Source organism: Electrona antarctica (assembly GCF_951216825.1).
Source record: "Electrona antarctica genome assembly, chromosome: 6".
NCBI classification, from domain to species: Eukaryota; Metazoa; Chordata; class Actinopteri; order Myctophiformes; family Myctophidae; genus Electrona; species Electrona antarctica.
The window spans coordinates 52,645,777-52,672,419 of record NC_136811.1 but is presented as its reverse complement, the minus strand read 5'-3'; the positions used below and the strand labels follow the sequence as shown (position 1 = coordinate 52,672,419).

The 26,643-nt window shown below is 42.9% G+C and overlaps 2 protein-coding genes across 2 annotated transcripts in view; one reads left to right on the top strand and one right to left on the bottom strand.

Moving 5' to 3' along the window:
• LOC306925145 (scavenger receptor cysteine-rich domain-containing group B protein-like) overlaps positions 1 to 26,643 on the bottom strand; it is a gene marked incomplete at its 3' end in the record, with an annotated part of 797,673 nt that overhangs the window by 110,750 nt on the left and 660,280 nt on the right. The window lies entirely within an intron of this gene.
• On the top strand, positions 9,654 to 15,598 carry LOC306925143 (NACHT, LRR and PYD domains-containing protein 3-like; the record flags this gene model as incomplete). The annotated part of the gene is made up of 6 exons (XM_079503825.1): positions 9,654 to 9,816; positions 11,215 to 13,012; positions 13,108 to 13,275; positions 13,371 to 13,541; positions 14,014 to 14,190; positions 15,412 to 15,598. The coding sequence occupies 6 exons, from the start codon at positions 9,654 to 9,656 to the stop codon at positions 15,596 to 15,598; spliced, it is 2,664 nt and encodes an 887-aa protein (XP_079359951.1).

The window sequence follows — 26,643 nt, the reverse complement described above, 5'->3', positions numbered from 1 at the left end:
CAAATCAGAACATTAATCAGATTTAGCATTTTGAGTCTTTTAAAACTGGTTAAAAGCCTCAATCTGAAATTTCTTCACCTGGTTGGATGTAGAAATATGGGAGAACATGGGTTTAAGAACGTCATATCATGGCAGATTACATTTTCCATGTCACAAAGTTTGCTTTAGCTTCATTCTATGAGCTCTGTCAACTAATTTCTCTTGTACTGTTCCTCCAGGCTATGTGCACCTGAGGAGGAGGAGGAGGAGGAGGAGGAGGAGGAGGAGGAGGATGGAGGATGGCCCCACATGAGGAGGATAGAGGATGGCCCCACATGAGGAGGATGGAGGATGGCCATGCTAAATGACAGGAACAGCAAGCAGCCGAACCCACATGAGGAGCAGCTAGCCTGCAGAGCTGCTGCTGCAGCCTCGTCCCTGAGGCCCACAGGAGGTAACATTACCTTATTTTAATTTGGTTCAATTTGTACACTTTGAGTTCAAATAACATTGATTTTACAATATAAATTGGGGGTCCCAGAGATATAAATGCCTTTAAATGGGGGTCTGTAGACTAATATGCATGTCAAACTGGGGGTCCTTGAAATTAAATGGGTTGAGAATCACTGCTAGAGCCGTAACAATCTTCTCTTATGGGGGTTCCCTGGCATATCTCTTCAAATGGGGGTCCGTGGGCTGATTAGTGTCAATTTGGGGGTCCTTGACATGAAAAAGTTTGGGAACCACTGCTATATTCTATGTAGGGATGCACAATATAATCTGAATCTAATACAATGGCATTTCAGTCAAAATAATCCTGATAATTAGTTTAGTTTTTCACCAGCAAAGAAAACAAATAACTTTACATTTTTCTACATTTAATTTGTGTACTCTCCTCCATTCAGTTGTGAAAACAGACACTTGGAAAAGAGTATATGCTATTGATTTAATACTTTATTAACGGTCTTTGGCCCTAGCCTCTAGGGCCTAGGCTTGTTTCCATTGTGGTCCTCTGTATAATATTGGTATCGGCAGATATGACCCTGAAAAGAATCGGATATCGGTCATAATTTCATAATCGTCCACTGCTAATTCTATGCTTTATTTTTGCTACACTGCCTGTCCTTGGGCAGTGCACTTACAGTAGAAGTAAGACTATTGCACTGAAAGATATAGGCCTGGAAGTTGGGTTAAATATTCTGGAAAGGTTTTGGAAATGACTGAACCCTGCCTGCACATGACCTGCTTCACACCCCATTTTGCATGGACTGACTGACTACTTTTTTTACAGGGACCTCCCAAGAAGGACCGCTTGGTCAAGGAAGAGATTCAGTACCCGTAGAACGCTGCCACCACACGCTGGAGACGGTCACCAGGGTGATGATCTCCCTCGTAATGTAGTGTTCGAGCATCTGTAATATGGAGGAGATTATTGATTGATCAAGTCAACTGATTCTAAATATCACTTTTAATCCTGGTCTCTAAACTACCCCCCCCCCCCCCCCCCCCCACGGCCAGCCGGGGCGCCTGATGGAGGGGAAAGGAACTGGTCGGAATAACTTGTTCCTTCCACGCGCTACGTCCGGCTGGGGAAACTCCCCCCTGTCAGGTGAAAAGAACCAGCTTGGACTACTCATGCCCCCACTAAGATCCCCCCCCCCCCACACACACACAGGTCAGGTCCCTGCCCCCACTAAGCTTCCCCACACAGGTCAGGTCCCTGCCCCCACGTAGCCCCTTGCCCCCACGTAGCCCCCCACTCAGCCAGGCGTCTGGCCAAACAGTCAGATGTCTGCTGGGCCACCACACCCTCCCCACCCTAGCCACTAGACCATCAGGGATTGGCCGTACTGCAGCTACAAGACTCCACTCCACCTATGAGAGGCATGGGGGCGGGGCCATGCCGTGGCCCGTGACCACGGAGCTCTTCGCTACACCCGGCGGTGACGAGGAACCTGCTCGGCCATAGCAGAGTGAGTGCCACCAAGTGCTCAAATCAGAACATTAATCAGATTTAGCATTTTGAGGCTTAACACAGGTTAAAACTTAAAAGCCTCAATCTGAAATGTCTTCACCTGCTTGGATGTAGAAATATGGGAGAACATGGGTTTAAGAACGTCATATCATGGCAGATTAAATTTTCCATGTCACGAGGTTTGCTTTAGCTTCATTCTATGAGCTCTAATTTCTCTTGTACTGTTCCTCCAGGCTATGTGCACCTGAGGAGGATGGAGGATGGCCCCACATGAGGAGGATGGAGGATGGAGGATGGCCATGCTAAATGACAGGAACAGCAAGCAGCCGAACCCACATGAGGAGCCGCTGCAGCAGCCCTGTCCCTGAGGACCGCAGGGGGTAACATTACCTTATTTTCAATTTGTACACTGAGTTAAAATAACATTGATTTTACAATATAAATTGGGGGTCCCAGAGATAGAAATGCCATTAAATGGGGGCCTGTAGACTAATATGCATGATGTCAAACTGGGGGTCCTTGAAATTAAATGGGTTGAGAATCACTGCTAGAGCTGTACAAATCTTCTCTTATGGGGGGTCCCTGGCATATCTCTTCAAATGGGGGTCTGTGGGCTGATTAGTGTCAATTTGGGGGTCCTTGACATGAAAAAGTTTGGGAACCACTGCTATATTCTATGTAGGGATGCACAATATAATCTGAATCTAATACAAATGGCATTTCAGTCTCAAAATAATCCTGACTATTTTAAAGAAAACTAACTTTACATTTAATTTGTGTACTCGCCTCCATTCAGTTGTGAAAACAGTCACTTGGAAAAGAGTATAGGATATTGATTTAATACTTTATTAACAGGCTTTGGCCCTAGCCTCGTGTCCATTGTGGTCCTCTGTATAATATTGGTATCGGCAGATATGACCCTGAAAATAATCGGATATCGGTCATAATTTCTCAATTGTCACCAGCCGAGTTGTTGTGTCTGAGGCTTAAATGTTTTTAAATACTTTTTGAAATGTCTATGGAAAAATGAATGGGAAATTATCTCCTCGAAGGGGGCAAATATTGGATGGCTTAATTTGTCTATTCCCCTGTGAAGACTTTTTTTTGTCTTAAGTCATTAGCTGTATTAAAAACTCTGTCTTGTGCCAACAGGATTCTACACGATTCCACTCAACGTCACTAATCTGGCTGACGACATAATCATCCACCGCTAATTCTATGCTTTATTTTTGCTACACTGCCTGTCCTTGGGCAGTGCACTTACAGTAGAAGTAAGACTATTGCACTGAAAATATAGGCCTGGAAATTGGGTTAAATATTCTGGAAAGGTTTTGGAAATCTGTTAATGTGTGGGAACCCTGCCTGCACATGACCTGCTTCACATCCCATTCTGAACTTTGCATGGATTGACTGACTTCTTTTTACAGGGACCTCCCACGAAGGACCGCTTGGTCAAGGAAGAGACTCTGCTTGAACAGCAGTCATGCGGTACCCGGAGAACGCTGCCACCGCACGCCGGAGACGGTCGCCAGGGCGAGGATCACCGTCTCCTCGTAATGTAGTGCGTGATAATCTGTAGTGGGGGAGATTATTGATTGATCAAGTCAACTGATTCTAAATATTGCGTTTGATACATTACATGTTTATGTAACTATTTGTCAAATTAAAATACTTCAAATAAGTGTTTGCTAGCTTTGTGATTCTGTTTTTAAAGGTAATTTAAGAACACTACAATGAGTAAGGAATGTGATCACACCATGGCTCTCTCAAATGACGTAGACGCTGCGGTTTATCATCTACCTGCCAGTAGAGAAGGCATGATGTTCAACTGGTTTGATATGAAACTCTATCTCATAAACACTCGTCACTCACTCAATGAGGCCCATTGTAAATTACACAATCTAATAACTCTGCCCTACACATGTCAAGTCACTTTTATTTATATAGCACATTTAAAAACGGCAGTTGACCCAAGTGCTTTCCAGAATATGTAGACCGTAGTCTATCACAGTGCAATAACAACATGTAATACAAAATAACAAACACTCAAATTCACACTGTATTAAAAGCCAGACTGAAAAGGTGTGTCTTCAGGTTAGATTTAAAAATCTCCAGGGTGGGGCTAACCTTGATGTGGGTTGGAAGATTATTCCAAGTGTGGGACCAGCTACAGAGAAAGCCTGATCACCTTTGGTTTTCTGGTTTGAAGGGGGGACTGCAATGAGTTTGACAGTGGAGGATCTGAGTGTCCTGGTGGTAGGGGGAGCTGTTATTAGATCAGAAATGTAGGAAGGGGCAAGGCCTTTTAGGGATTTAAATACAAAGAGGAGTGATTTTAATTGAATGTGGAATTTAACAGGTAGCCAGTGTAGTTTTGCCAATGCAGGGGTGATATGATCTCGTTTTTTCGTTCCGTTCCATAGCGAAGAATGTAACCTGACGGGTTAACACTTTGACGTCAGAAGTTTTTCAGAGTTTCAGTTGACTACGTTAATGACAATACCCTCAGATGAACCTAGCCAGGCACTCTGGATTGTTAAGGTTGGATAAGCGGTCTTTTTTTTTTCTTTTTTCTTTGAACGTCTCTTCTGCAGATGATGGTAAAATGTCTGACTTTATCTGGATGAAAATACACAAGGACCCTGGCTAGAAGCCCGTAAGTATTTTCTGAGGTAGTCTATAATATGAGGTAGACGTTATATTCTTTTAAAATGCATATTTACAGACTGACAAGTTAAATTACAGTACGGCCAATCCTCCACGCCAAAACAACACAATCCTTGCTCGGGTGCATTTGGGCTCTTATGCGTTTTTCTTTTGTCTTATTGGTATTTTGCTCGGACAGCGTTTAATAGGCTGAAGTCTACTTGAGTGCTGCGGGGCTCGCCCGAGCGAGATGTTGGCTGAGCAAATGCCTGTACTGAGCCTGCCTTGTTTTCCACTGTTTTCAGTTTTGAGCAAATATTAATTCTGAACGCCTGGTATTGTATTTTTATCGTTTATTAGCAACCTTTACAACGAGGTATAACTTGTAAGGATTGTGGAATGAGCAACACGGCTAAACGTGCTTCTTTTGATAGTCGCCCTCGTTTTGAGCAACCTACCAGTACACACTGACTGGCACGACCCATACAATTTACTCGTTGTTGAAAAGGGGACTAATCAACGATAAAATGCAATGCCAAAATACAATTTGTATGGGGGAACAATGACAGACTCACAATGCGTCAAGATGCGATACATTGTGAGCTTGTAGATCTATTTTCAAAATATTGAAAACTTGAAATGGGACATTCTGCATAACTAGTACTTTCTACTTTCACTAAAGTACATTTTGAATTCCGGACTTTACTTATTTCTGAATTATATTGGTTGGACGGTATTGATACTTTTACTTAAAGGGGAATTCCATGCTAGAAGGCTTTCTGACCTTTCTTACCTTTCATTGTAGTCTATGTCCCCACAAGAGGTCCAGGTGTTTTTTTGTGTGCAAAAACTCGGCTATTTCCCCTACCATAAGCCCTCAATGAATTGCATTGAATTGAATCGGGCTATGGGGTGTTGTGCTAATTCGCTTATTTCCATCGAAATGAGTAGTAAAGTGTGCCGCTTGGGATATTATTTACATTATGAAGAGGATATATACAAAAAATAATAATTTTGAGCGATGGAAATAAGCGAATTAGCACAACACCCCATAGCCCCATTCAATTCCCATTCAATGCAATTCATTTAGGGCTTATGGTAGGGGAAATGGCCAATAATGAGCTTTTGCACAAAATAACATCTGGACCTCTTTGGTGGGGACGTAACAATTACGAAGAAAGGCAAGAAAGCCTTTTAGTATGGAATTCTCCTTTAACCCTAGAGCACTAAACATGGGTGATTTTCACCCGGATGATTATATTTGTGCAATTTTCATAATGTTGCTGATGTCTGAGGTGGGTAGCCTCGCGTTGCGTAACTAACCACTGCGCTGGGCTCCGCCTCGGGGCATATGCATATGCAATAGGGGCGGGTTTAGTGTGGCTGCGCCAGGCTATGAGGTGGGCGGGTCTTTCAGTACCTTCATGATGCTCAGTGACATCATAGAAGGTAGGTTTGTTTCCCTGCACACATCCCTGGTTTTTCCTACAGGCAGGTGTTCGGATGAATTTCACCCGTGTTTAGTGATGGTGTGATAGAGAAAAATCCAATACACCCACAATGGACTTTTTTATTTTCTTTCTTCACTGGACCATTCTCACATGTCTTGGGTGAATGGGTGGACCAAAGGAGACGTTCCCAACTTCATTTCTCTTTTTTGTAGGAATATTAAAACAAGAATATGCACGTTTTATACCTATTTTGCCCCCCCCATGAAATCTATTTGTTTTTTTGTGAAAAGTAGAAGTACCTCAAGTTGCCATGTATTGCTGTACTGCAATATATTTTTATAAAAAATATTTTTATGGAATATTTTAATATTGGGTAAAATATACCCGTGTCTAGTGATGGTGTAACAACAAACAAGTTTAGTGTTCTAGGGTTAAGTAAATATAGAAGCAAATTTGAGTAATTTTTCCATCACTGGTTTCTTAAAGGGTTTTAAAATGTTTACAAAATTTTACTTACTTAAATTTATTTAACTTTTGAAAAGATATATTGTTTAAATGTAGGAAAATAAAATGGGATTTTTTTACTTGAGTTGTGAGCAATAAATAAACTGGTCCGTGACTCAAACAAATGGGTCTCGACCCACTGTTTGGGAAATTGATCACCAGAGTTTTCAACCCTTTCATATCAAGGTCCATTATTTATTCAGCATTTGAGCCACAGAACACCATTTGATGACATTTAGCCTCTCAGACCCAAAATGAAAGAATTTTGATATCGTTGGATGAGATTTTGTTCACAATTCCATGGTTTATTAATGTGACACTGGTACCCTATAGGAGAGAGAACAGGCAAACGATCAAAATAACAATTCTTCTACATTCTTTAATTGTGTAGACTTCTTGTAAATATAGTAATGCAGATGTTGAAATATAATTGAACTCTTGAGAGTCTAAAATTAAACCAATTTGGTTTCATTTTACACTCAAGAGTTAAAGATCTATAAGGACCATTAAATGGTCCTTATAGAACCACATTTTGGTTACCATCTCTCCATTTAGCTGGGGACCACCTGGAACCAGATTTAGCATTTTGAGGCTTTTAACACGGGTTAAAAGCCTCAATCTGAAATTTCTTCACCTGGTTGGATGTAGAAATATGGGAGAACATGGGTTTAAGAATGTCATAATATCATGGCAGATTACATTTTCCATGTCACGAGGTTTTCTTTGGCTTTTTCTATGAGCTCTGTCAACTAATTTCTCTTGTACTGTTCCTCCTCCAGGCTATGTGCACCAGAGGAGGAGGAGGAGGAGGAGGAGGATGATGGCGGATGGCCCCACATGAGGAGGATGGAGGATGGCCATGCTAAATGACCGGAACAGCAAGCAGCCGAACCCACATGAGGAGCAGCTAGCCTGCAGAGCCGCAGCCCTGTCCCTGAGGACCACAGTAACATTACCTTCATATTTTCACATTTTAATATAATCAAAAAGGTGAAACTTTCATATATTCTAGTGTGTGTGTGTGTGTGGGGGGGGGGGGGGGGGGGGGGCTGTAGGATACAGTGGGTGGTGTAGTCACGTAATTTGGAATGGAATTATACCATTCTATATTTTATGTAGGGATGCACAATATAGCATAATCTGATAAAAATGGCATATCTGTCTCAAGTAAAAATAGAGCGTCACAGTCCCGCCCCGTGTAAAATGAAACCAATTTGGTTTAATTTTACACTCCCAAGAGTTAAAGATCTATAAGGGTCCATTTGGTTACCATCTCTCAATTTAGCTGGGGACCACCTGGAACCCCCTCAAGGACCAGTGGTTGAAAACCACTGATCTAGTGGTCTCTATGATTGAATGTCTCCTCAGGCATAAATGAAGTCAACGCAAATGTGATCAATGGACGACAGAGACCAGGGGGATCGAGCTGCGTTGTCCTCGTGGGGATCCTGAACACAATGGAGCAACTTCAACTTCCCGAAAAGCCACATGAGGACTGTCCAGGTAACAAAGAAAGAAAAGGATGATTAGGCTATATTAAGGGGAATACCACTCATTTTCAACATTTTACTATGTCATTAATATACCTCAGAGCTGTTGTGTGGAAATAAGAGAAGAAAAAGTCCCCCCATTCTGTGATCCCTGGAACTGGAGGTCTGAAAAAAATCATTAACATTGTGAAGTACATCTTTATGACATAATCAAGAAAGATGTACTTCACAATGTTAAGAGCAGCTTCGGTTCAGCATTTTCATTTCTAGTGACAAAAGAGTTAAATGTTTTATTTAAAAATGCTTTGTAGCTACCGAATTCATATCAAAGTGAATTCCTTGTTCAAGGTTTGTAAGGTGTATTTTGTCAGCCAATACTTTGTTTGTTTTGAAGCCTTCTCTGCTTTTACAAAGTGCAATTATTTGCCTCAGTCGTGTAAAACAGTATTTATTGCATTTACTTTATCTCTCTGAGCGTTTGTAAAATTATATATAAAAAATCACACCTGTGTGAACTGAGTGGTGTAAGGTCTTATATAGACTGATCAGCTGTGGTCTGACGTAATGTCTGACGTAATGAAATCACACCCGTGTGAACTGGGTGACCATAGCAACCATGCTCATTTTTTGAGCACAGACAGACTAACAAAGCCAGTTGTAGGAGTGGTTTACACCACTCAAAAATCACACGTGTGAAGTGTCATCTAACAACATCCGAGGTATGATTAGGTGATGTAATGATGATGTAAAACAAACGGTGTCAAAACAAACATTAAATTCTCTTCATTGTCAATGCCATTTTTAAAACAAACATTGAACTAAAAACAGCGCCCCTCAAAGAAGGAGAATATATATATATATATAAAATACATATATATATAATTATTATTAATACTGATGATTGTATTATGCAGGTCCTTCAGTGGTACCTGCAGTTCCTCCAGCTCAAGTCAAAGCCCAGAGTGGAGTGATGTCTCCCACCATCTCTGGTATCATTGGTAGTTCTGTCAACATTGTCAATGTCAGCTCCACAGACACGAAAGACAGAGGTACATCATGTAATTGTTACCAGGCAAATGTGGCCTTTTCAGAGTGTTTCCACTGAAAATTAATTGGTTCAGAACCCTAACAGTTGGTTCAGATCTGGAACCAAAAAATGGCCACCGGTTCTGTGAAAAGCACCACGGTTCCAAGAATGTAGAAAGGAACCAGTTCTAGAACCAAAGTTATTTTGGTGGAAAAGAGGCCACAGAGCCCACTTCATTATCCTCTTCTCTTGATGCAGGATCTGAACTTCCATCAGAAGACTCTGCTAACAATCCTACTATCTCTGGTCACGTTAGTGGTTCTGTCAACAGCTCCACAGACAAAGGTACATGGTAATATATTTGTTTCCAAGCTAATTTGGTATGTATAGCCTACTATGAGTTATTCTCCCTAGATAATGTCACGTTTCATAATGACCTACTGCTACAGTAGGCGAAGCATTTCTCAACCTCTCCTTTTTCCCCCTTCTTCTTGCAAACAGCACCTTTTGTGATGCAGAACAGGGCGCAGTTGATTCAAAAGGTTAACACAGTCATGGCTATAGTAGATAGTCTGGGAACAATGGTCCATCATGAGTGCCGTGCCAAGATTCAAGCCCAGGAGACGAGCATGGACCAAATGAGGCTACTGTATATGTTGATGCCAGATGAAGGGGGGGTAAAGATCAAAACAGCGTTTTACGATGCCCTTAAACAACACGAACACCACCTGTTGGAGAGCATGGGTAAGATCAGATTTAGTAAAAAATTACTTTAATGTCAGCTCCATGGGTGCTATATTGTCTACACTACAGGCTTACAGTATGTGGTATTTTCTACTGTAAATATATTAATGTCATATGACATAATAATGACAAGAGTCCCATTTCATGAAAGTCATGTCCACTCACTGAGTCCACTTCATTATCGTCTTCTCCTTATGCAGGAGCAGAACTTCCATCTCAAGCCTCAGCCAACAAGCCTGCTGAGAGCCGTAAGAAAGTCTTCATTTACAGCTTTATCATCACAATATCACAAAGTGATGGCAACTCTACAATAAACACTGGGAAGATTGTAGTTTGGCACTCGTTATTGCTCAGGGATACAGTAATTGTCCTGCAGTCTTCTTGATGACTGCGGGGGGAGGGGGCAACCTACATGTAATAAATTCTGAGCACTAGCCTTTGTTCAGTGGCCCTTTTGACCAATTTAGAAAGTGACAACGCGTTGCAGCATGGGTGCATGTGTTTGGTCCGACGTACTAACAGTCCTACAGTCATGAGTCCGCCACCCTATACCCAAAACCCAACCCTAAACCTAACCTCACAGGAAGCCACATGTTAGTTTTAACCAACCACGGTTTAGTTGTAACCTGCCACACGTGTTGGGAGCCATGGGTTAGTTTTAACAGTTTCCCTGCTAAGGACGACATCGGACGAGCTTTAAATGTGATTAAATATCGCCTAGGGCGACATTGGACAACCCCTTAGTTTATAATATTGATATTGATATTATTTTTTTTGCGTCATCGTCACCAGGCAACGCTTCGCTTCCGCATTGGTGCTGTCATCGTTCATTTTCCATCTACGGATCCCGGGCTAGACACGATCCAAAACTATTTTCTATTGGAGTTGACCTCAGATTGAGGTGATCATACAAAACATCCATATTTTTGGAGGTCAATAAAAAAAATCTTCGCGACTGCACGGGACCGTTTCCTGTGCTTATGATGAAAACGAAAGTATGTGCCCTGTGCCCTGGACATGATTCCGTGTTCCCGGAAGTACATCACTTTTGGTGGTGTCGCTTCAAATTGGGACCGTGCGGGCTGAAAACCGTGGCATTCTACGCTCAACCACTAGATGGGGCTGTGTCGAGGATGCCACAGGTTAGTTGTAAGTGGCCGCACATGTCTGGAACGACGATGTTGTCAGACTGTTAGAATGTCTAACAAATGTATGCACCCCTTGCAGCATCACCGCCGTGATGTGTTATCTATTTTCAGCGAAGATATTTATTTTAGCCCTTGGGAATCTGGTCAACTAAGTAGAGTTAAAGTGGTTAACTTGAGAATCAGCAACCCTTCTGAGTTGTCTTCCACAATTACCATAACATGCCCTTACTGGTGTTCTTTGGTCCTTTAGAAACTCTTGTTCCTGTGTATCAACGATTCAAGTCTAATCTGAGGAAGAAGTTTCAGGTTTTGTCCACAAAACTAGGGAAGAAAATACTACTGAATGACGTTTTCACAGAGATCTACATCACAGAAGGATGGAGTTGCGAGGTCAATAAAGAACATGAGGTCAGACAGATTGAACCAGCATCCATGCAACCAGCATTACCAGAAATGATAATTAGCTTTGAGGGCCTGTTTATAACATTACCTGGTGAAACTGGCCCAATAAGAACGGTGATGATGAAAGGAGTGGCTGGCATTGGTAAAACATCCTTAACACATAAGTATGCTCTGGACTGGGCAGAAGGCAAAGCCAACCAGAATATCCTCTTCATTTTTCCATTCACTTTCCGAGAGTTGAATAAGAAGAAGGACAAGGTTTTGAGCTTGATGGAGCTTCTTCATCTTTACTTTCCTGAAATCAAGGAAGCAGATATTTGCAGCTCTAACGGGTCCGAAGTTGTGTTCATCTTTGACGGATTAGATGAATGTCAGTTTCCTTTGAACTTCGAGGACAACGACATCTTGACCGATGCCACAGCGCCAGCCTCCATGGACGTGCTGCTGACAAACCTCATCAAGGGAGACCTGCTTCCCTCTGCTCGCATCTGGATAACCACTCGACCTGCAGCGGCCGACCTGATCTCTTCTGATTATGTTGACAGGATGACAGAGGTGAGAGGCTTCACCGATGATCAGAAGGAAGAATATTTCATGAAGAGATTCAGTGATAAGAATGTGGCCAAAACAATCTTCTCACAAATCAAGAAATCACAAAGCCTCCACATCTTGTGCCATATCCCAGTCTTCTGTTCCATCATTGCTTCCGTTCTAGAGAAAGTGTTAAGAAAAAGAGAACAGGGTGAGAAAGGAGTAACGCCAGAGACCCTGACTTCGCTGTTCATCCACTTCACGGTAACACTGTCCAAACAGAATGATAAAAAGTATAGGCCTACCAACAGCACTCAGACCAATTCTGTTAGGAATCCACAGAATAGTAATGTCATTCTGTCTCTTGGAAAACTGGCCTTTGACCAGCTGGAAAATGGCAACCTGATCTTCACTGAAGAAGACCTGAAAAAGTATGACATCGATATCAGAGATACCGCTGTGTGCTCAGGAGTATTCACACAGATCTTGAAAGAGGAGCATGGGTTGTACGAAGACCAGGCATTCTGCTTTGTCCATCTGAGTGTTCAAGAGTTTCTGGCTGCTCTTCATGCCTTTGTGTCATTCATCAACAATGGTGACAACGTACTGTCAGTGTCAACCTCCAAGTTGTCAAAGCTATTTAGAGACAAGGAAGCTCACTTCTACCAGAGTGCTGTAGACAAGGCCTTAGAGAGTCCCAAAGGACACCTGGACTTGTTCCTCCGTTTTCTCCTGGGCCTCTCATTGGAGACCAATCAGACTCTCTTACGACGACTGCTTGATGTGAAGAAAGGAAATAGGTCTAAGGCCAATAAGAAGACCATTGAGTACATCAAGAAGAAGATCAGGAAGAATCCCTCTCCAGAGAGAAGCATCAATCTGTTCCACTGTCTGAATGAGCTGAATGACCATTCTCTAGTGGAGGAGATCCAACAGTCCTTGAGTTCAGGAAGTCTCTCCACAGACAAGCTCTCTCCTGCTCAGTGGTCAGCTCTGGTCTTCATCTTGCTGTCATCAGGAAAAGAACTGGACATGTTTGACTTGAAGAAATACTCTGCTTCAGAGGAGTGTCTTCTGAGGCTGTTGCCAGTGGTCAAAGCCTCCAACAGAGCGCAGTAGGTGCACTGATAATAACTGGTTACATTCAAGATTATGTTTGATTTTATTCTAACAGAAAATAAAATACAATAATCTTTTTTTTTCTCTTCAGACTGAGTGGCTGTAACCTTTCAGAGCGATGTTGCAAGGAGTTATCGTCAGTTCTCAGCTCCAGTTTTAGGTTGAGAGAAATTGACCTCAGTAACAATGATCTACGTGATGGAGTGGATCTGCTCTCTGCCGGACTGGCGAGTAAGCACTGTATACTGGAAACTCTAAGGTCAGTATTAGGTGCACTGATAATAACTGGGTGGATTCAAAAATACGTTATTTTAATAGAAAATAAAATACAATAATCCTTATTTGTTTCTGTAGGTTGAGTGGCTGTAACCTTTCAGAGCGATGTTGCAAAGAGTTATCATCAGTTCTCAGCTCCAGCTTGAGGTTGAGAGAAATTGACCTCAGTAACAATGATCTACAGGATAGTGGCGTGGATCTGCTCTCGGCTGGACTGGCGAGTAAGCACTGTATACTGGAAACTCTCAGGTCAGTGAGAAAGGTGCACTGATAATAACTGGTTCGATTCAATATCATGTGATTGTATTTAAGATGGCACAGATGTCTGTGCTGAGATTGAATGTTTGAGTATTAGACTGCAGGGCATGCACAGACACAATCTGCACAACACAATACACAAAAAAGGAGAGGCTAAGTTCCTCTCTGGTAGGTACACGCCTGCCTGGCACCCCAAATAAGCTACTGAGGAAACCGTTACAACACAATCTACTAAAATATGTACACACACAATACACACAGTACACTATAATAAACACAATACTCTCTGTGTGTGTGTGTGTGTGTGTGTGTGTGTGTGTGTGTGTGTGTGTGTGTGTGTGTGTGTGTGTGTGTGTGTGTGTGTGTGTGTGTGTGTGTGTGTGTGTGTGTGTGTGTGTGTGTGTGTGTGTGTGTGTGTGTGTGTGTGTGTGTGTGTGTGTGTGTGTGTGTGTGTGTGGGGTAGGTTGTCAGGCTGTCAGGTCACAGAGAACGGCTGTTCTTCTCTGGCCTCAGCTCTCATCTCCAACCCCTGCCATTTGAAAGTGTTGGACCTTAGCAAAAATCACCTGGGAGTTGAGCCAGGAGTGCAGCTGCTGTCTGCTAGACAGACGGATCCACACTGCAGCTTGGAGGCTCTCAGGTATATTGGTGTGTGCTCTAGTAGGTTTACTGTACACTAACACTTTGATGTTGTGTGAATGTACGTTATCATTTATATTCTCAAAGACAAAATACGGGCTTGACTTTGTCTCTCCCCTCACCCCCCAGTGTTGACCATGGTGGAGTGTGTTGGCTGAAACGTGGTTTAAAGAAGTGTCCACCAAGTAAGTGTATACCGTTTTATTCATTACATCAAAACAGCACACAGTATTCAAAAGTGGAAATTACAATGTACTTTTTCTTTTAAACATCAAGGCATCGCTGTATTGAAATTCATACATACTTTAGTCACTATGTTGACTAAACAATGTAAATTGCTTAACAACCATTTTGTTTTGTTTTTAAATGACTGAAATAAAGATTCAAACTCAAACAAAACATGCATCCATCCATCCATCCAAGTTCGCAAGCATACCCATATCTTACATTATGCAAGCATGCATGTATACATACATACATGCATGCTTGCTTACTTTCATGCATGCTTGCTTGCTTACACACGCACGCACGCGCGCGCGCGCGCACACACACACACACACACACACACACACACACACACACACACACGTATGTACGTGCGGCGCAGTGGTGTCTTGTAACGGAACAACCTAAACAACCTTTTCAGGATAAAACATTTTATTAAAACAGCAGATCTACAAGATGTAGATCTGCTGCCATGCGTTGCATCGCAACGCGTTGATCGGCTGTTTTTGACTAGCTTACAAAATAGGGCATCAGTGGTTAATTTATGTGGATTATCTTATTTTCATTTATTATTCATAATACTATTTATCACTGGTGTTGTATTGTATTTTGTTTTCTCATCAGATGTGTGTGACCTCACACTGGATCCAAACACGGCAAACAGCTTCCTCTCTCTGTCTGAGAACAACAGGAAGGTGACATATGTGAAAGAGGATCAGGAGTATCCTCATCACCCAGACAGATTTACATACTGGAGACAGGTGATGTGTAGACAAATTCTGATTGGACGATGTTACTGCGAGGTAAAGTGGAGTGGAAGGGTCCAGATAGCAGTGTCATGCAGAGCACTCAAAAGACAGGGTTTTGGTAAAGACATTAGGTTTGGACACAACGAGAAGTCATGGGGCCTGGAATGTTATGGTGATGAGAACAGGTACTATGTGAGGCACAATGGCACGCTCACTGACGTCCCTGTCACTCCCTCTGGCTCCACCAGAGTAGGAGTGTATGTGGACGTTCCTGCTGGCACTCTGTCTTTCTTCAGAGTGTCCTCAGATACACTGATACACCTGCACACCTTCCAGACCACATGCAATGAACCCCTGTCTGCTGGGTTCTGCTGCTGGGACACTGGCTTCTCCTCTGTGTCTCTGTGTCAGAGAGAGGAGGAGGAGGAGGCTTAGGTTACCCATTTGTGACCCTGACAGTTACAAATGGGTTAGGATACATTTGGTTTAATGTGTACCCTCTGACAGTTACAAATGGGTTGGGATTAATTTGATTAAATGTGTACCCTCTGACAGTTGGTAATGTGTTGGGATCAATCTGACAGTTAGAAATTGGTTAGGAGGATCAATTTGGTTTAATGTGTACCCTCTGACAGTAATGTGTTGGGATCAATTTGGTTTAATGTGTACCCTCTGACAGTAATGTGTTGGGATCAATTTGGTTTAATGTGTACCCTCTGACAGTTAGTAATGGATCCATATGGAGTGGTGGAAGAAGTACTTGGATCTTTTTTTTTTTTTAAGTAGAAATAATACCACTATGTAGAAATACTTACAAGTAAAATGTCTGTATTCAAACGTTTCCTTGAGGAAAAGTATATTAATTTAAGTATTAGCATGAAAATATACTTACAGTAGGCCTCATAATTACTATTATGTAGAATGTCCCATTACAAAAAAAGTCAAAAATGTCCAAGCTCATGACACATCACACCACCTATAAAACAGTGATTCATTTATGTTTTGTAATAATTAAATCTACAAAGTAACTAGTTACTAAAGGTGTCAAATAAGTTCAGTGGTGTAAAAAGTACAGTATTTGCCTCAGAGATGTAGTGGCGTAGAAGCATTGAAAAATGGAAATACGTAAGTAAACATACAGTAAGTAAAGTAAAAGTACTGAATTGTGGCAGCGGTGGCCGAACGGATAGCGGCGCGGTCTAGATACCGGAAGGTTCCCAGTTCGAATCAGCCGTCCGACACGTTAAAATTACCACCGCTGAAATGCCCTTGAACAAGGCATCAACCACTATGATGAAATGTGTTCTATGAGCAGGGCCTGGCTGGAAACAAGTTCTTGAGCTTAGCCCAGATACCCTGGGTAAATATAGATTTCATTTCATTTCATTGTAGAAGGGAACAGTACTTCCACTACGGTCCATGTGTTACACTCTCAGAGTTACAAATATTGACATATACAAATACACTAGATAAATGAGGGGAGATCCGGGCACTCAGAGTTAAAAAGGGAAAAGAATGTCACTGGATTCAACCAACATTTTTCAAACTGTAACAGTCTTCATCCCGTACAAACTGTTAATAAAATGTTCAATCAATGTTGCCTTTTAAACTGTCATATCAAAACTACATGATGTTTGTTATAAAGCGGTTCTGATTCTCTTCTTTCATGTGGCAGTCGTGGTTTTCGACGTCTTTTTTTCATTGAAGTGTTAAATTGTCTTGCTGTAATCAATCACAATGCAAAATTGAGTTGGACAAGAATGTCATCGGCTAATGCTGTACATTGTGGTGAATTGTTATGACAATAAACTTCAACTTGTTTCATTCTCTTTGAAAACGCATCTGTTCATAATTCATATTTCTGAATACATAACAAATAATTCATATCCTTCTAGGATTAATCACATCACAATTTGAAAACACGAGTTTGTGCCGATTATGTCTGTTGATATAAAAACGTAAAGCATTGGTTCTCAAACCGAGCGTCACTTCGTGCCACTCTATGAGCTTGTAGATCTACTATATATTTTTAAACAGTCAAATTCATATCATTTGGAGGTCTACTTGAGAACCACTGACTTAAAGGATGGAGCTTTATTTTGTCTCATTAAAGGAACGTGTCTTGGACATGCCAGCTACATGAAAATATATACAAAGTATAATTTTAAGTTTTTTAACATATATTTAAAGGTAGACTAATGAATCTCGCAGGATCTACAAGCTCACAACTCGACAGATGGCAACACGTAGCAAGTGGGACCTTAAATAATTGGCAAACACAAAGATTCGATACTGTATGTAGTTCCATTGATCCATTTATCAGAACACGATTGACTGACTGACTGACTGACTAACAGCTCCGAAACATATGCATTATTATGGCCAGGCATAACATCAGTCACAGTGACCACTGGGTTGCAGGGGGTCCCCCTGCTACAATGATTGATTGATATTGAGGAACCAAATTGACCCTTTCAAGTAGCGGTGTGTTCTGTCATTACTGTAGCCATTCATAAGTACTTTTTTGAAGCATTTGTTTTTTAATATTTGCAAGCTGATGACTTTCTCTCCCACTCGCTACATTTCAAATATAAATATTCTAGCCTACTTTTGACTCCAGTCCACCACATTTCTAGGAAGGGAGTCTTATTAACCTAACCTAACCCTAACCCTAACCCTATTATTAACCCTAACCCTATAACCCTAACCCTAACCCTTATTGGGACCCAAACTAAAATATCCTATGAATTAACAATTTAAGACGTCTTTCAAATAGTGAAATTCGCTCGCAACGTGAGTTAGAAGATCTGCTATACACAATTCACATAATTTACATTTGATTAATCCAGCTATCTAATTAAATACATTTTATGATGATGTCACGCAGCAGTCTTGTCTCTCTAATATGAAGCTAGTGCTGTGCTGTTGTGCTTTGATTGAATATAACTATTTTTTTCAATGTTATATTGCCCTCTAGTGGTATCATAATGCTATAACGTGTACATGTCAAGACTCATGATCACTGAACCGTTTGACTGGATCTCACCCTCAGTGGAAAGCACCACTGTTATGCTGCTATTAATAATACAAGCATAAAAGATTCATTATTTAGATCAATATAAAGGTGTATTCATTCAGGGTATGATGGGGAAATGTATGACAGTAAAGCTAAAGCAACATACAGAATGTGGCTTAAGTCAGTCAAGTGAACCGAACAGAAAATATATCCCCCCCCGAGGGGGTCCCACAATGATTTTCAGGGGTATTTGCTATAAGTTAATGTGCAACATTGTTTTCTCACTCAACAGTAAACAAACCTGCATTAGGGTATCCACACTCACTTTTTAAGTGACAATTTAAGGACCTTTGTAATACCTCAAAAATGATGAATAAAATAGAATAAATAAGACCATTACTGCTTCAAACAAAATCAACAAACTATGCTATAAAATAAATCTCAAACATTGACAACTTTTTTTCCACGTTGATTCATTTATATATATAAATAAAACCAACTATTAAAAAAAAAATATTCTCTATTCATCAAAAAGGTTATCAATAATCTCTTCTTTTCTAGCTGTAGCCCTATTTTTCTTATTTTATGACCTTGCGTACTTGTGACAAAAATCACTACATTGTCTTACACAATGTGTAAACATGTAAAAATTACATTATGGCCTGGGCCGTGCCTGATCGGTCCAGGCACCCTGGCACCTAGGCCCGTAATCTAGCCTGACAGCATGTCGCGGGTTCGAGTCCCGAGCCTGACGACCTTTGCTGCGTGTCCCCCCCCCCCCCCCCCCCCCCCTCATCTCTCTCCCCCTTTCCTGTCTAGCTACTGTAAACTATCAATAAAGGCAAAAAATCACACCCGTGTGAACTGAGTGGTGCAACTCCGTGTGGGGGTCCCCCCGGTGGGTCCCCGGAACTTCCAGATTGTATTATTCACACCTCACACAAGACTTTCTCTCAGGTCCACATGTGATATTTACAATTAATTTAGTACAGTCTATAGCCTATGTACATAAGCGCAAATAGACCGATTATTGGGAATAGATCAGGTTACACAATATATTGTTATTGTTAACTTTTGAAAGACCCGTTTTGTTTAATGGTCATAGAGAGACTGTGTACCGATTTGCGTGATGTTTGCACAAAATCAGTGGTATGTACTGTCAAAAAATGTATGTCACAAAAATCGGCCTCTTGGTGGCACTATAATAATAATAATAATAATAATAATAATAATGCATTTTATTTATAAAGCGCTTTACATTCTGAATCTCAAAGTTAAAAGCATGGCAAAAGAAATAAAATAAAATACAATAAAAGAAGTAAGCAACATCATAATCAGTAAAACATGTTAGGGAAAAGCTTTCTTAAAAAAGTGCAGGGTCTTAAGTCCATTCTTAAAAGAGTCAGTCAGTGGACTGTGGTGCTCTTAGGTGAGTAGACAGAGAGTTCCACAGACATGGGGCTGTGTGGCAGAAGGCCTGGCCCATGGTGCGGAGGTTGGTGTGGGGGACGAGGAGAAGATGGGTGTTGGAGGAGCGGAGGCTTTGAGTGGCGGGTTTAGGGGCGATGAGTTCTTTGAGGTAGGGGGGGGGGGGCATTTCCGTAGATGTAGGGAGATCTTGTATTCAGTCCTGAAGGTGATGGGGAGCCAGTGGAGAGAACGGAGGGTGGGTGTAATATGGTCATATTTACGCACTCTCATCAGCATCCTAGCTGCGCTGTTTTGTATATACTGGAGCCTCTGGAGGCTCTTGCTAGGGATCCCGATGAGTAGTGCGTTGCAGTAATCCAGCCTGGAGGAGAGTTTCTCAGCATCTGGCAGGGTGAGTGTGGACACTGTGGAGCGGAGTCTGGAGATGTTCCTGAGGCGGGAAAATGAGGTCTATAACAGGACCATGTGAAGAATTGGGGCAGAAGTTCAGCTCTGGCATCCAGGGAGTGTGTGCAGAACGTGGCTGCAATCAAGCCAACAGTGCCAGAGATTAGCTGTCCACAGACGGACACACACACACACACACACAAAAACACACAAAACACACACACACACACACACACACACACACACACACACACACACACACACACACACACACACACACACACACACACACACACACACACTCAGAGAGAGAGAGAGAGAGAGAGAGAGAGACACCAAATCAGCCTGCTATCTAATCATGCAAAACAGCAGGAGCTATTAACTAGAGTGATGCGCCAAGGTTGGCCTCATGCTAAACACAAAGAAAAGCGAGGTCATGACCTTTATAACATCCCCCAAGAACATCTGCCCCTAACAACAATAGAAGGCACTGCTCTGAAGGAGGTCAGCAGTGGTGGAGAAAGTAATCAAAGTAAAAGTATCAATAGTGCAATATAGAACTACTATGTTACAAGTAAAAGTCCGGAATTCAAAATGTAGGCCTAATTGAGTATTGGCATCAAAATGTACATAAAAGTACTCCTTGTGCAGAATGTCCCATTTCATGTGCAACAATCTAGCAGATCTACAAGCTCACAATGCGTCACATCGCGACGGATTGTGAGCTTGTAGATCGGCTATTTTCGTAATTGTGTAATTATAATCCAAACCTACAAAGTAGACTGACTCTAGGGTGAGAAGTTCAGTCACACGAGAGAGACTCGGAGTAGAGTCGCTGTTTCTTCGGGTGGGTCTACTCTGCAGTAGTCTCTCAAGACGGACTGTTGAGGAAAAGAGGGCGTTGCTATTCCTTTATTTCTTTTACGATGGGTTCTCAGATTGACTGACAGAAAGCACTCCCATGGAGAGCTCTTAATGGCAATCCAACATCCCCCGACACATCTGCTACTGTGGAGTCCATTCTTCTCCTTTACAGTGAGTGCTGAACACTGAGGCAAGGCCCTACAGAAACTGTAGCCGGAAGACTCGTCCCAAAACACACTCACCCCAAACACACACACGCACGCACGCACGCACGCACGTACAGTACAGTACAGTACAGTACAGTACAGTACAGTACAGCACCACTCAGTTGAGACGGGTCTGAATTTTGGGGGGCCGCACACCCCCAGGGGGTCTTAACCTCTTACTGAGATTAACGTTAGGAATAAGGTTATAGATTTAGGCATAGTTTTACTGAGGTTACATTTAGGAATAAGCTTAGGTTTAGGCATAGTTTTACTGAGGTTACATTTAGGAATAAGCTTAGGTTTAGGCATAGTTTTACTGAGGTTACATTTAGGAATAAGCTTAGGTTTAGGCATAGTTTTACTGAGGTTAGGGCTATGCATAGTTTTACTGAGGTTACATTTAGGAATAAACTTAGGTTTAGGCATAGTTTTACTGAGGTTACATTTAGGAATAAACTTAGGTTTAGGCATAGTTTTACTGAGGTTAGGGCTATGCATAGTTTTACTGAGGTTACATTTAGGAATAAACTTAGGTTTAGGTATAGTTTTACTGAGGTTACATTTAGGAATAAACTTAGGTTTAGGCATAGTTTTACTGAGGTTAGGGCTATGCATAGTTTTACTGAGGTTACATTTAGGAATAAGCTTAGGTTTTAGGCATAGTTTTACTGAGGTACGTTACTTTTACGTTTAGGAATAAGTGGTGCCGAGTCTGGCGACTGTTCCGAGGTCGCCGGATTTGACCCGGGGCGAGCGTGTTTTGGGGCGAGGGTTCTTGTATTCTACAGAACTCCTTGGATGGCTGGGGCTACACCGGAATGATACGTGTGGTACTCAACATCAAACCGGACAAACACATTATGTTGTGACTGAACTGACTCATTGACAGTGTGACTGAATCCTTGTTGTCATAGTCTAGTCTTCTGTCTTGTCCTGCGTTATTCTAGCCTGGTATCCAGCCTGCTTCGCTACGTTCGGCGGATTTTTTTCTCTCTCTTCGCTCCATGCTTTTCAGCTGCGCTTTGCTATGACGTCTCACTGGTGCTTTGTCCCGCCCCGCACCACAGACCAATCAGAAGCCACGTTAGGTTTCGAAGCTTTTGGCATGTCCCGCCTCCCTTGGAGATAGGAGGCTTTCCAGACTGATAAGCGAAGAGAGAAAAAAAAATCCGCCGAACGTAGCGAAGCAGGCTGGATACCAGGCTAGCGTTATTCCCTCTTTAAAAAAATACCTAAATACCTAAATATAGGTATTCACTGCTGTTGTATCCTATACTGACTCACTCACATGCCAGTGAGGACGTAGTGCCTTCACCCTACTCCTCCCGCCCCTCCCTCCCTGCTGACAGGTGCCGCCACCAGCCCGTAGGATCATGTTGCTGATGGGTTTTTACATAGTAGCCCAGCACTGCACCTACCTGCACATACCTTAGCCCAGGGATGTCAAACTCAAATACACAGTGGGCCAAAATAAAGAAATCGGTCGAGGTCGAGGGCCGGACTGTGTTTCAACACACGGGCACCGCGGTCATGAGGACGTCCCAGGCAAACAGCAAAAAATTAAATGCATTTAAAACTGAAAATGCATTATTATTAAGCTCAGTTTCCTGTTCTATGATCCTCACCAAGCACTGATTTCATAGTATGTGATATGTGCCAATGCACTCGCAGTGAATTGTCGGACTTGTAGTATTATGGTGGTCTGTGCAATATACCAGAGGGCCAGTTCTAATACTAATTAAATATCATCCCGCGGGCCAAAGATAATTCATCCACAGGCCTGATTTGGCCCCCGGGCCTTGAGTTTGACATATATGCCTTAGCCATACCTATAGCCTTGCACGGCCCAGCAACCGAAATATCTCCCGTTTCAATAGCACAGTAGTACCCCCTCTCAAATCTACAGGTATAGGCCTATGCGTAGCATGCAGACTCCGGCCATTGACACTCCTTTGTAATGTAAGTACATAGGTGGAGGTCATTGCTTCTTGCCTAACAATGTAATGTAGATGAGTGGTCAGCTGCCCTATATACAAATGCAAATCACCTGTGCAGGAGTACTGCAGCTATTGGTATGGGCGGCAGTGGCTCAGGGGTGGAGTGGCCAGTAGTAGAACAGCTGGATGGGATCCGTGAGGTTCCCAGTTCGATCCCAGGCTCACCCCAAATGTAGCGTCGAACCGAAGTGTCCTTGAGCAAGACTCCAAGTCTGCACCGTTAATTGATCCCGATGTGCAGGTTGGTGCCTTGCATGGTTTCCTCTGCCATTGGTGTATGAATGGTGGGTGAATGTAATGCACAGTCTATGTAAAGTGCTTTGGATAAAAGCGCTATATAAATGCACCATTTACAAACACATTGAAAGACCTGTTTTTTTAAGTTTTTTTCCCTCTACTTAATTGTAACCTTGGGTAAATTAGTCCTTTGCATTTGAGCTATCTCTTGGAGCAATGAGCAGCCAGCAATCAGCGCTTGGAAACCAGCTGCAAACTTGTAATGCCATGTACCTTGGTCAAGGACGCAGGCAGGGCTATAATGTATGTTCTGTACCTAACGGTACAGCTGAGTGGTTACAGAGGCCACCTGGGAAACAGAAGGTCTCCGTCCCCGCTCTGTGTCACAGTGTCCCAGACTCCCATGACACTTAACCCTTAACTGCTCAACCCAGCTGCCCACGTACTGCACCTGGTTCTTAGGGTTGGGTTCAGCACTTCAGAAAGACACATTTTCACTGTACACATTTATATGGTCTCAGTCAGGTCGAAACCTCTAATGCCCAAAACTGTTACTTTTAGGGATTCAAATGATTTAGCAGATCTACAAGCTCAAAATGTGTTGCTTCAAAGTCACATTATTATCTTATGGGTGTGGGAGGAAACCAGTGTTGCCATTATTATTATTAAAGCTTTTTCCTTTCTTTTTCTGTAAAGTTGCGTTGAGTTTTTTTGGGGGCTTATTTGTATGGGTTTTCATGACAAGGACCCCCAGATTAATATGTATCATGGGCCCCCCATCTCAAAGTATTTTCTGCCAGGGAATTGTGGTCTACAAAAATATAATATAATATTTTTTCAAGATGTTTTTCACTCTTGTTTTGAGAGTAAATCAAATCAAATCAAATCAAAGTTTATTTGTATAGCACATTTACATTGACCGAAGACAAACCAAAGTGCTGAACAGGAGCATGTATAACAATAACAGAGCAACAACAAGAGCATGTAAAGAAAACAAAAAAAAACAAAACAAAAACAAAACAAAACAAAAACAAAGCTACAAGTGAGACCGGAAGTATAAACAGACATGGTATAAGAAGGGTACGAGTTTTCAGGCAACATTAAAAGCCAGGGAGAAAAAGTGGGTCTTTAGGAGAGATTTAAAAACACCCAGGGACTGGGCAGAACGAATGGGAAGGGGCAGGGCATTCCACAGTGTGGGACCGGCCACAGAGAAGGCTCGGTCACCTCTAGTGACACATGAGGTTCCAGGCACAATCAAGAGAGAGTAGCTTCTTATGGGCATGTTTCCATAGACCTCGTTGATTTCTCTCGCTGGCAACACTGGAGGAAACCCAATGCAAACACACTGTTTGTTTGTTTGTTCTTTCTTTCTTTCTTTCTTTCTTTCTTTCTTTTCTTTTTTGATGATTTTGTGTACTACTCTACTACTGCATGGTAATTGTTTTAACCATGTCTGTTGGCGCAATGTTCTATGTTTTACTGTGTTTCCTTGCTATTGTGTTTTTAAATAAAAGCCTGGGTACAGAGGCTAAGTGCACAGAGACCCATTGGGGTGTTGGTGTCTATAAATAATAAATAAAAATACACTGAAACTGAAACACAGGGAGCACATTCAAACTCCACACAGAAAGACCACCCCCGCTGGGGTTCTATACCATTACCGGGACCTTCTTGTTCTTGCTGTGAGGTAACAGTGCTAAACACAGTGCTATAAACACAGTGCCGCCCTTCAACAGTCACTGACCCCGGAGGAAAACAGATGTTTACCAGGGACTCAGGGCCAGTGTTGCCACGTCCGCTTATTATAAGCGACTTGGGCTTGTAAAGTCGCTTGTAAATATTGGTACAGTAGGGTTGTTAGAGTGCATGGGGCTTGTTTCTAACGTGTTCAGTCATATAGTGTGTGAATTAAGTGTAACCAATTCCTGTGTCTGATTGACTAAATTAATCCAACATATTATTTTGTACATATCGTCGCTGTTGTCAGAAACCTTGTATCTCCAACTTCCAAAATGTGATGTTTTATGGTAAATGAAACGCTCTACTACTTTGTCATAATGGTCTCATGCTTGTAGTTGGGCTATTTTTGCTACTTTTGCATGAGTCATGATGACATGAGTTATGACTCATGCAAAAGTAGCACAAATGGGCCAACTACAAGCCCACCATTTACACCACCATGCACACCGTATGCCCCGGAAGGGTGCATGGGGCTGCTGGGCTGGCCCGGCGACAGGGGAATCTGGGCACCAAAACAGAGGGGGCACCGGGACATCTGGGCACCAAAACAGAGTGGGCACCGGGACATCTGGGCACCAAAACAGAGGGGGCACCGGGACATCTGGGCACCAAAACACAGTGGGCACCGGGACATCTGGGCACCAAAACACAGTGGGCACCGGGACATCTGGGCACCAAAACAGAGGGGGCACCGGGACATCTGGGCACCAAAACACAGTGGGCACCGGGACATCTGGGCACCAAAACACAGTGGGCACCGGGACATCTGGGCACCAAAACACAGTGGGCACCGGGACATCTGGGCACCAAAACACAGTGGGCACCGGGACATCTGGGCACCAAAACACAGTGGGCACCGGGACATCTGGGCACCAAAACACAGTGGGCACCGGGACATCTGGGCACCAAAACACAGTGGGCACCGGGACATCTGGGCACCAAAACAGAGTGGGCACCGGGAAATCTGGGCACCAAAACAGAGTGGGCACCGGGACATCTGGGCACCAAAACAGAGTGGGCACCGGGACATCTGGGCACCAAAACAGAGTGGGCACCGGGACATCTGGGCACCAAAACAGAGTGGGCACCGGGACATCTGGGCACCAAAACAGAGTGGGCACCGGGAAATCTGGGCAACAAAACAGAGTGGGCACCGGTACATCTGGGCACCAAAACACAGTGGGCACCGGGACATCTGGGCACCAAAACACAGTGGGCACCGGGACATCTGGGCACCAAAACACAGTGGGCACCGGGACATCTGGGCACCAAAACACAGTGGGCACCGGGACATCTGGGCACCAAAACACAGTGGGCACCGGGACATCTGGGCACCGGGACATCTGGGCACCGGGACATCTGGGCACCAAAACAGAGTGGGCACCGGGACATCTGGGCACCAAAACAGAGTGGGCACCGGGACATCTGGGCACCGGGACATCTGGGCACCAAAACAGAGTGGGCACCAAAACAGAGTGGGCACCGGAACATCTGGGCACCGGGACATCTGGGCACCGGGACATCTGGGCACCAAAACAGAGTGGGCACCGGGACATCTGGGCACCAAAACAGAGTGGGCACCGGGACATCTGGGCACCA